Source organism: Pholis gunnellus, assembly GCF_910591455.1.
Source record: "Pholis gunnellus genome assembly, chromosome: 5".
NCBI lineage: Eukaryota > Metazoa > Chordata > Actinopteri > Perciformes > Pholidae > Pholis > Pholis gunnellus.
The window spans coordinates 2,475,734-2,486,959 of record NC_136531.1 but is presented as its reverse complement, the minus strand read 5'-3'; the positions used below and the strand labels follow the sequence as shown (position 1 = coordinate 2,486,959).

The 11,226-nt window shown below is 45.9% G+C and overlaps 3 protein-coding genes across 3 annotated transcripts; 2 read left to right on the top strand and 1 right to left on the bottom strand.

The window, feature by feature from the left end:
- Positions 1-1,218: 1,218 nt before the first annotated feature.
- On the top strand, positions 1,219-1,948 carry LOC306696222 (persephin; the record flags this gene model as incomplete). Its single annotated transcript, XM_079159784.1, has 2 exons — positions 1,219-1,297; positions 1,509-1,948. 2 exons carry the CDS (start codon positions 1,219-1,221, stop codon positions 1,946-1,948), a joined length of 519 nt encoding a protein of 172 aa, XP_079015910.1.
- An 883-nt stretch (positions 1,949-2,831) lies between these two features.
- On the bottom strand, positions 2,832-6,335 carry wdr83 (WD repeat domain containing 83). Its single transcript, XM_079158953.1, has 10 exons — positions 6,163-6,335; positions 5,802-5,912; positions 5,390-5,510; positions 5,180-5,285; positions 5,021-5,069; positions 4,769-4,895; positions 4,429-4,496; positions 4,208-4,316; positions 3,877-3,991; positions 2,832-3,398 (listed from the first exon to the last, which is right to left on the bottom strand). The coding sequence occupies exons 2-10, from the start codon at positions 5,902-5,904 to the stop codon at positions 3,243-3,245; spliced, it is 954 nt and encodes a 317-aa protein (XP_079015079.1). The 5' UTR covers positions 5,905-5,912; positions 6,163-6,335; the 3' UTR covers positions 2,832-3,242.
- Positions 6,336-6,501: 166 nt separating this feature from the next.
- Positions 6,502-10,097, top strand: wdr83os (WD repeat domain 83 opposite strand). Its single transcript, XM_079159366.1, has 4 exons — positions 6,502-6,636; positions 7,475-7,580; positions 8,415-8,512; positions 9,746-10,097. Exons 1-4 carry the CDS (start codon positions 6,587-6,589, stop codon positions 9,810-9,812), a joined length of 321 nt encoding a protein of 106 aa, XP_079015492.1. The 5' UTR covers positions 6,502-6,586; the 3' UTR covers positions 9,813-10,097.
- Positions 10,098-11,226: the final 1,129 nt, after the last annotated feature.

Here is an 11,226-nt window from a genome sequence, read left to right as displayed (position 1 = left end):
TGTGTCGTTTTCTGTTAGTCAGTCAGAGGAAACTCTACGGAGTCAAAGACAACGGACACAACTGATTCTACCAGTGATTGACAGGTCTCTACGTCACTCCTCCTCAGTCCAGATATGGTCACTTCCTGTTCATTGGTTGCAAAAACAACATGGCGCTGGCCGTAATCCAAGATGGCGACGGCGAACTCAAGGCTTCAAAACATCAGTCCACACAGTCTGTGGTCAGGACAGACGGATTCAATCTAAAATATTTAGCAACTCATGAATTAATTGGGGTCCAGTTCATATGCTAATAAGGTGCTCTGAGGTGTTTGACCTGCACCTGGATGCAGAAACAGGGTCCAAATATGCACTTTCATGGAAACTCCCAAACCCCCTATAAGCGTTACATAACGCATATTCTACATATTCTGCATGTCAGCCACACATTGCTGATGAAATCCCTCGATTTATGGACCGGCTCAAGACGAGTCGCCCATTGTGGAATGTCTGCTGAAACAGGCCCCGTTGTGTTCTACTTATAACCCATTTCCCTTTTCTTATTTGGCGTTTAACCTTTTAGAGAGTTTTTTTTGTTGCTTTTCTTTAATCGATTCCAAACGTTTACGATAAAGAGAAGCGACAGCAGCCAGTTTCAAGACATTCCACAGTGACTCATCGTGACTTCTTTATTAACCTTTTCCTCCACGGATCACTTCTGTGTTCATCTGATAAAGTCCACGTCCGTGAACGTATCTCTTGCCGGCCTTTTCCGCTTCCGTCTATCTACTGATTCCTTAAGCTCGCGTCATTCTCAGCATCATCAACGTGTCATCGTTGTCCACTCCTCAGCAGCTTTTTTTTAAACCAGTGGCCAACGTCCTCTGGAAAAACATCTGGGGGGAAAACCCAACAAAAAAAAGAAAAAGAAAATCGGTGATTTACACAAATTAGATAATCTCAACAGGACAAATTCTGGGTCAAACGCCCGCCCTCCTACGCTCCCTGTCAGGCCCAGGTGAGGTTGGATAGTCTGTTGGCAAGTAACGGGTTAGTGTCTGTCTGTCTCCCCCCTATCTCAACCCTTCACGCCCCCCCCCCCCCACCCTTCATCTCAGAGGGCTATATATATTGGAGGTTGTGACTCGTCTGCATCTCGAGCATCACTCGCACCCGCAGACGTCGGCAAACATTCAAAACACACACGTGCCGAACGAAGACGAAGAGCAGACTCCGGCGATGAGGTCCCTGCTGAAGCTGCTTGTGATTCTGCTTTGCGTCCGGAGGGGAGAGGGCCGCGGGCTGAGGTCGCTGATTGGTGAGTGCTGTGCTGAAGGGGGAGGTCGTGACCTATGACCTTGTTTGGTTAAAAGTCAAATTTTGGCCCGTTTTGGACTCAACGTGCTAAATAACGTGTCTAGACTTTGATTTTCTGCCTCTTAGGAAGTTATTATGTTTAGTTAATACTGTGAATAGCTGGACTTTTCATACATTTTGTCCATCAGATTTAATCTTTCTGCGTTCTCCAGATCAGAAACGAGAGACGGCATCTCCACACACGTCGCCAAATGAGGACGAGAGAAACGGAGACGGCCGAACAGAAGCTCCCGGAGATCCCGGCGCCCCGATCCCGGCCCGGGCGCGTCGCTCCTCCGCCCCGGACTCCCAGTGCGGCCTGCGCTCCGTCCTGCTGCAGGTTCGAAACCTCGGTCTGGGCTACGACTCGGACGAGACGGTGCTCTTCAAGTACTGCGGCGGGACGTGTCCCTACGTGCGCTCCAACCACGACCTCACCCTCACCAGCCTGCTGCTGAGCGGCGCGCTCCCTCAGCCGGCGCCTGGCGAGCTGCGGCACGACGCGCCCTGCTGCAGGCCCACCCACCACGAGGACATGGCCTTCCTCGACAACTCGCACCGCTGGCACAAGGTGGAGAAGCTGTCGGCCGCCGGCTGCAGCTGTGTTGGCTAGAGCGCCCGAGCGTAGACGTGGATGATGTGTTTGCGAGGACGGGGTGATTCTGAGAGGGCAGGTGTGCTGGCAGGTTCTTCTCTAACATCTTTAAATGAAGAGTTTTATTCTCATGAAGTTATTTATATCAAAAAAGCTAATTTAAGCTCGGATTCCTTTCCCTTTTTGGCTGAAAAACCTCATGAATCAAGTCCTGTTGGTTTAAATACTTTTGACTTCAGCTGGTGATCTAATGGGCCTCAGCAGGATTACGATCGTATTACTGTTGAAGCTTTAAAACAGACTCCCACAGCAGTCGAGCTACAATATACGGCCGCTTTTCTTACTTCATTAACAGTCTGCATTCTCGAAAAGGGAGTTTTTTTCACCCGACGTTAGCAATAAATACATAATGAAGGATCAGACATGAGATCAAATGTAAGTCCTTGCATGAATGGCCTCCTGCGGACCTATATTTTCTAAAAAGGCTGAAACTGAAGAGACGTGATTCTACTGCAAGCTACTTGACTATTGTTTTGTAAATAAGCCGACGTGTATTTATTTAAAATCTTCGTGCTGTTTCGGGGGTTAACAGCAGAACGTATTACGTGTACGAAGCTGCGTAGATGCACCTCGTGGTTTAGAGCGAAGTTCTCTTACGATTCAGACTTCCTCGTCAACGCTTCAGCTTAAAGTTTAGACGTATTTATGTAACATAAGTTATTTATTTATTTGTTGCCATTCTTTTGTCATGCTGATTAACTTATTTTGTGTGTGTGTGTGTGTGTGTGTGTGTACAGTTCCTAATAAAGATAAAACTTGTACAGAACTAAACGGTGTTGATGGAAGAATCATTATTATGACGAGAACAATTTATACAAGAACGTGTTTATTGAAGGTTTTGTACAAAAATATATGTTATGCGTTCATGTACAAAAAATCTGACATCATTTGGTTGTGATTCACAACCAGATCATCTGTGGAGCGAAGCTCAACATCAGCCTTTTGGACTTTATGTGTCAGCCGGTATGTTCAGCGTTGGCTTCCCTCTCTAGAGAACTAAATCTTTGCAAAGCCAGCGACCGTAAAGACAGACTGCACCTGAATGGCTGCTGTGCATCTATTGAGCCCACATGAGCCTTTGATGTTTCATGTTGTGTAATGATTCCTCTTCCTTCATAAGTACTGTGTGCACAACCTAAATGTGGGACAGAGATGTTTCCAGCCAGCGTGAGGTTTTACATGTTTACAGTCTGTATGTTACTGGATTCTCCTCAGCGTGTAAAATGTAGCTTCTGACTACTTTCACCGTCTCTTATGTGGCCATGGCGTCCTCCTCCGCCTCCTCTGGCTCCGCCCCCCACACCTGGACACGCCCCTCCATGGCTGTGAGGAGGCAGGTCTCCGTGGGGTGGAAGGACAACGACTGGACGACAGCTTTCCCCACCGGCAGCTTCAACGACAAAGATCCCTGGAGAGAAACAACAACAGACGCTTTCAGTACGCTTTCTATATCTGTTTCTAACATGAAGTTATTGTCTTCTATATTTTATGGGTAAATATCTTCTAAATATGATTTTAAGACAATCTCGCTGCGTTCATGAGGTTACAGGCTGCTGCTCCACATCACAGCGGTTTAGTATTTGGTGGAACTTTCCTCATTTTGTCTGCGTTTCTGTCCACTTAAAGGGTCTCGTTCACGACTTCAGCTCCCCGTCAGAAAGGTGTCTGACAGCAAGGTAAAGAGGGGAAAACATTCTAAATATAGCGTTCATTTAAACTGACATTGATTCTAAAATACGTCCTTTGCTCCCGTGCTGGTTCTCCTGTCTGTCTCTATAAACTCATCTACTGTAGTAGAACCCTGACTGTGGAGGAGAACCTCATACAAACACACCTCTAAAACATCTGAACTATCCCTTTAAGTTGTGTTAAACGCAGACACTCGCCTCCACCAGGTCCCAGCAGTACACGTGTCCGTCCTCTGAGCAGCTCAGAACGTGGGTGTCTTTGCTGGACAGGCAGCAGTCCAGCTTGTAGCCCTTCATCTTGTGTCCCGTGTACCTGAGACACACACAAACGGGTCAATACACGGCAGGGCTTCATGTACAAACAGTACAGGGGGGGGGGGGGCAAAATAACAAGACACACCTTTACAATCAATACATAAATGCTAATCTGAGTCTAGCAATGTTAACTTTTGAATGTGGTTGTGGCCTAATGGTGCTGACTCAGCGCTCGTTGAGGTTTTTTGTTTGGTGGTGCGGCAGTCACACTCACTCTCCCAGCATCTCCCCGGTGCTCTTGTCCAGCAGTCTGACTGTTGAATCCAGGCTGGAGCTCAGCGTGCACTGACCGTCCTGACTGAAACACACACATGTGATGGGACCTGCAACACACACACACACACACACACACACAGGTTACAGGGTTCTGCAGTAACAGTTATTATTGACCTTTAGTGAATCCTGAAAATAAGCCATGAAAAAAAGATCACTAACTGCTGATGAAGTCAACGTGCAGCAGTCCCATTCTGAGGTCGTAGCGCCGCACTCTGCCGTCCACCGACCTGAACACCAGAGACACATGTCACACGTTTGACATTCAGGCATCTGGTGGCGACGTACAATGCAAGAAATATTCATTTACTTCTAAATATAAACTGGGGATACATTGAGTCTTAATTTGCTTCCAGTACAAATCCAAACGGCTGCAGTCTGAATGAGCAGCAGATAAACAAGTAACAAGTGACGAGTGATCAATATAATCTGAAGATCAACTCCAAAAACGCAGATGACTTCAAGTGTCTTTCATAGCAAAAACTATGCTAACTGCTCTGACCCGGTAAGCAGCTCGTGCTGAGCCACCTTCAGGCTGCTGACGCTGTCCGTAGCCTCATCTAGAACCTGGATCGGCTCGAACCTTCTGGACCTCGTGTCCCAGCACCGAACGGTCCCATCGAGGGAGCCTGGATGAGGAGAAAACACACACAGAACACACACACACCCGGACCACGAAGAAATGAGCTATCCAAGGAAACCCACAATGTATAGAGAAGTCTGTGTCGTGCATTTTATAAAGATGAAGACTCACCAGACAAGATGACGGTTGCCTCCTCGTTGAACTGGACACAGTTGACTTTCTGCGAGCAGAAGAATGGAGTCACAGTACGGAGACAGAAAAGAAGAAAAGTGAAACAAAGAAACATTTTAAATGGACACGACAAAACCGAATAAGAGTGAAACTACTGACCCCAGCGTGCCCTCTGAGTTTGCGTGTGACCTGGCCTGTGGCGACGTCCCACAGGATCAAGCTCTTATCAGAGCTGCAGGAGCAGAGCAGGCTGTTGTCGAAGGATCTGTTGAAGCAGCCGACGATGAATCAGTTCACGCGTTTTTACAACTTAAACTCAAGAGTCGACCTTCCCGACACAGCGTGGAGGAGGGAGGCTGCGACACTCACCCGTCTGCGTCCAGGACCTCGTACCCGTGGCCGCTGTACGTCTTCAGCAGCGTTCCTCGGCTCACACTCCACAGCTTCAGAGATTTGTCGCTGCCGCAAGACAGCAGGTAGTTCCCATCAGCTGAGCGAGCAGGGAGACACGAGGCGGAGGCAGGTGTGAATGAATACGGTTAGATTTCATGGATGACTCCTGACTCACAAGGAGAGGTGGAGGCTGTGAGCTTCGACAACATAAAATATGCATAACAGTAAAGGCTGAAAGGTGCTGAAACGTGCTGTAAAAGTCAACTAGCTTTGCCTATCAATACATACACAGATATATATATATATATGATTAGTCAGTGCTAGTGGATAGAGTCCTCGCAGCAGTCCTCTCTCTCTCTCTCTCTCTCTCTCTGTCTCTCTGTCTCACCGTTGAAGCGAACAGCCCTGACAGCTCCTTGCTGACAGTCGATGGTCCTGAGCAGATGCTGAGGGAGCTGAGGAGCCTGAGGTTTGGGCTGAGGGAACGACATGACGTAACCTGTGTGTGGAAGAAAAACACAACACAAACATGTGAGCCACGCTGCAAACTTCCGGTTATTGTTTTTTTTTTTCTTGCCACATGAAAATGAATGCACTTTAAAGTATTGTAATGCAAATTGCCAAAGAAACCAATGGAGTTACGGAGGTTTATGTTACAGCGTTACATTTTGGTCAAGTTATTAGCTTTAGCAGTGGAATATTTAGCATGTTTTACTATAGCTAGCTAACGTTAATAACGTCCTACTCACATTAACGTTAGTTTTTTCCCGTTCTGCTAACTTATTTAACCGTTTTACCGGAGTTCAATCTCAGGAGAGTGCCATGGTGATATTCGTGGTGCAGTTAATATTTCTAATAAGTATATATATAACGTTATATAATAAGTTTATCCAGAATTTGTAACCATTAGCTTCTTCCATTCATTTCACCCATCATGTTTTGCTAGTACGCGCAATGCACACTGGGATTAAAATAGTCCTGTCAAAATAAAGGTTTAGAAATACCTCTTCCCGTTCAATCTTTGCCTACTGGGTTCTTATCGCTTTTATTTTGAAACTCGTCGGATATGACAGCCCCTTCACCTGTCATATCCGGTAGAGAGTCTGATCACTTGTCTTTCGCTCACACAGGAGTTTACATTTCTAAATAAAACAAACACCCGAGGATATTATTATGTCTTTTAACAATATATCAGACCCGAGGAGACAGACTAAGATTCTACGGTGAGTAGGTCAAACAGAAAATAAGACATTTAATCGGTGGAATTAGCTAACCACATTAGCTTGGATTAAGCTAAATGCTAGCCAACGAGCTAACCTTTAACACAAGTCATGAGTATATCTGCAAGGGATTATGCTGATTAGTCTCAGTAGAATTAGTGCTTTTCAACAGTAGAGTCTCAGTTGAATCATTGCTTTTCAACAGTAGAGTCTCAGTAGAATCATTGCTTTTCAACAGTAGAGTCTCAGTAGAATCAGTGCTTTTCAACAGTAGAGTCTCAGTAGAATCTGTGCTTTTCAACAGTAGAGTCTCGGTAGAATCTGTGCTTTTCAACAGTAGAGTCTCAGTAGAATCTGTGCTTTTCAACAGTAGAGTCTCAGTAGAATCTGTGCTTTTCAACTGTAGAGTCTTAGTAGAATCAGTGGGTTTCAACAGTAGTCTCAGTAGAATCAGTGGGTTTCAACAGTAGAGTCTCAGTAGAAACAGTTTTTCCGTCTGTGTTTTCATTGCTATTTGCCGTTAGCTCAGTTGGATGCAACAGAACGTTTTTGCTCGTCTTTCTGGCACCTTTAACATTTGTAGTCTATTTGGTTCTATTGTGTTTCTAATCGGTGTGGATACCTCTGACAACACGCCACACATTTAGGCTGACAGGCAGTAGATCCCTGCAGCCAGGTTCTGCCATGTGGAGGCTGTGATAGCAGGAGAGTAATGCCCACCATGGTGCGTTGCATTGAGATGCTGTTCGATGAGCGTGTGTGGGTGTAGTGTGATATAATAGTACGATCAGCTGTGTGCCATCGTGTGTTTGTGGTTCATGTATGTTCTGTCGTGTTGCAGGTACAAGGCCCCAAGCACAGACGCCAATCCCACGCTGGAGGACCCCACGCCGGACTACATGAACCTGCTCGGCATGATCTTCAGCATGTGTGGACTGATGCTGAAGGTGACTCTCTCACACACACACACACACACACACACACACACACACGCACTAAACCCTGGATGTTAGACCGTGGTCCGGCCCAATCGTTCCATTTAGAAGATTGAAGTGAACTCACCTTCTGAGATGAAAGGATGAAGGGCAGCACACGACACACCAAGAGGGCACAGCAGCAGGCTTCACTCTCCTATAGTCCATCATTTGATTAATCGATTGTCTTTTCATCAACAAATAACTATTTTTGACTTGTTGGTGTAACATTTCTTAATTCATTTATTATTATTATTATTTATTTTAGGTGAAGACTGGCGATGGCACTGCCAGATTTTGGCTTGTCTGTCAGCGCTTGGAACACAAAAAATACTCAAAGCACTGGATGTGTTTCTGTAGACGTGTACATAAATACATAAACACAAGAATACTGTATGAATATTAGAAGGAGTATCAGAGCACCCTCTAACAGGACAGAAGTGACTGTTTTTGGTCCTTATGGGGCCGTCGGCATCGAACCTTTACGTCCGTACACTACACCGGTGCACTAGCATCCCTGCACTGACTAGCTGCAGTCGTCCTCTTAGATCTTCTAACTGTGTCATGGTCGAGGCTGGCAGATAAGGCCGGCACCATTGCTGCGGCTGCTCCTAAACGTTGGAGCAGCCGTCCGTGCTGTTTGGGGAATTCACTGAGCTGTTATCCAAGTATCTCCTCGGGTGTTCATCTACCCCTCAAAGTACATCTCAGCCGTGCTCCGCTCTTCTAATCCAGTCGCTCTCTAAACAAACTGTTCACTATAAGACCTGAACCCTCCCCAGCTCTGTAACCTTCTGTGTGTTCCAGCTGAAGTGGTGCGCCTGGATCGCCGTCTACTGCTCCTTCATCAGCTTCGCTAACTCCAGAAGCTCGGAGGACACCAAACAGATGATGAGCAGCTTCATGTGAGTAAACGCCAGCGTGTGTGTGTGTGTGTGTCTGTGTGTGTGTCGCTGCTATTTAGCAGCATTGTTGTTCTGAGAGGTTTCCACCAAAGAGACCGTGGATATCTGAAAGTGGTGAATCCAGCTTCCTGGACAGAGACACTTTGAATGTCCATCATATTATACTTTATTGACTTTCATCGGAATCCATCTTTGAAGACATGATCACGTCACGTTAGTGGTTTTATTTTGCATATTTGCTGCATTGCTATCAGGAAGAAATGTATCGCACGTTAATAAATCTATTTATTAGAAGGTTTTTGGACAAACGGTCTCAGTTATTAGGGCGTGAGTCCCTCCGTGTTTATGTGAAACTCTTGAATTATTCAGCTGTGAATCTGGAGGTCAGACTTGGCTGAGACTTGAGATGAGCCAACTTCTAATGTCCAAAAGCTTTTAACTGTGTGACCTCCGCTAGGCTGCTACATTTCCATTTGCCTCATGAAGGAGTACTACAGCAGGGGGCACCTGTCCAGGCCTCCGGTCCGTCGTCTAGATGAGGACGTGTTAAAGACGAGCCTGATGCACTCGTAGGTTAGGAACACAAAATGTTTGGCACAGCGGGATGGTGTCAGACGATGAACTTTAAAGCTCCGGCCTCGTGTGTGCGTAGAAAGCTGGTTCTAGGCCAGTTCTAGGACATCTGTCGCTGGCAAAGACGTGATGTAAGAACCCCTGAGTTATTAAAGAGAGGTGAGCTTCTGTACCGGAGGGAGGAGCTGAGGAGGACTTAGAATTACGGGAGACGTTGTTTATATACCTGTTTGTATCGGTGCTGATCACATCTGTGCTCACTGTAACAGTACAAATTCCAAACTTGTCAGCAAAATATCTCCTGGAAAAAAAAAAATACCTGGTGTGTTTTTTGCTTCATAGGCAATAAGTAGGAGTCGCACAAGCGAAGGTGCTCGTGGAACCGCAACAAATGCAAACGGGAGAGAAAATGCCAACGTAGCAAAACTGTTTGTCGACTCCTCAATTTCAGGCTTTTGCTGAGTTGTACAGGTGTCGGCCCCGAAGTCTCCAGATTCAGACGGCCTGGGAATTCTGTCTCTGGATGATTCTCAATTCCTTTATTCTTTAGCAAAACATTTATGGATCACGGGAAAGTCGTTAAGTGAAGGTCAGACGTTGTGGAATACTGTTTAAACTAAAGTCTCGCGCACCTGACACACCGTCTCCTCCCGTCCTCAGGCTGTCCATCTCGGCCGTCGTGATGTCCTACCTACAGAACCCTCAGCCAATGTCGCCGCCATGGTAGCCGAGGGCCAATCACGGAAGAGCACGGGTAGTGAAATCATGGATGACGCGGCCATCGTTGAGTAAAAACAGAGACGGAGAGAAATCTAATATGATAGAAGGAGAGAGGAGACAGAGGAGGACAGTAAAGAGGACACTACGTCAAGACGCAGACATCGAGTGGTCTCTGACGGCCTCCTCCTGTTCTTCTTCTTCTTTGGAACCTTTTCTAACGTTTGTTTGTTGATGAAATCTTCCAAATTCTGTTGCAGGACGTCATAAATAAAGTTGTATGATTTTAAAAGGATCTGTTTGCTGTAACATGTCAATGCTGTTCTCTCTTCACATTAATAGTTCTTATTCACTAGCAGAAGTCTGGGATCTTTTTGAGTTTCCTGTCGGTCACTGTGCCATATCAACAGTAAGGTTAACATTAAATATTATTATGGCACTACATCCAAATTTATATCGCCAATGTATCTTTCATTTGATTCCATCTATAAAGGCAACATAACAGCGTTACATACTGATGCCTCCCTCCAAGTAAAGCTGCTCGTTTTAACTCAATTAACTTCATTAGTAATCTGCTCAGGGTCAGTATACATATATTTAAACAAAGGCAATTGAAACACATTGAGCAGGTGGTGCAGTGTGTGGATTCCAGGAAGTAAAGTAAAAGCTGCATTCTCTCTAGTGTCCACCAGGGGGCGACTCCTCTGGTTGTATAGAAGTCTATGAGAAAATGACTCTACTTCTCTCTTGATTTATTACCTCAGTAAACATTGTAAACATGAGTTTATGGTCTCAATCTCTAGTTTCAAGTCTTCTTCAATACAGCATGATGTTCATTTAGTAAATGATGGTCCATTTAGAGTCAAACAGACCATAAAGCAGGGGATGCGTTAGGGCGGGGCTACACGGTGATTGACAGGTCTCTACCAGAGACGTGTACGTCGTCTCTGCGTCACTCCTCACTTCTGTTCATTGGCTGCAAAACAAAACCAACATGGCGACGGCCGTAATCAAAGATGGCGACGGCTTCTAAACATCAGTCCACAAACTAACGGGTGACGTCACGACGACCACGCCCACTTCTCACATACAGTCTGAGGTTACGGCGTAGGTCAATCCTCCTCCGGCCTCTCGTCCAGTGAGGGTTTTCTCCGCTACAACACATGCACAGCATTCAGACGCCTGTGTGTGTGTGTGTGTGTGTGCCGAGGACGGCCAAGAATCTGGAGGAGTCAGCTGGATGTGAAACTGATTTAGTGGCACATAACTCACGTCGGGCTCTGCTGCCACACAGAGTACCTGCTATACTTTCAGCAAACTCCAGTGGGTTGTCTCCTGATTTTGTTTTGGGGGAGCCCTTTTAAACAACTCCCTGCATCCCATTGTTATATATATATATACATATATATATTTGTAAAATCCCT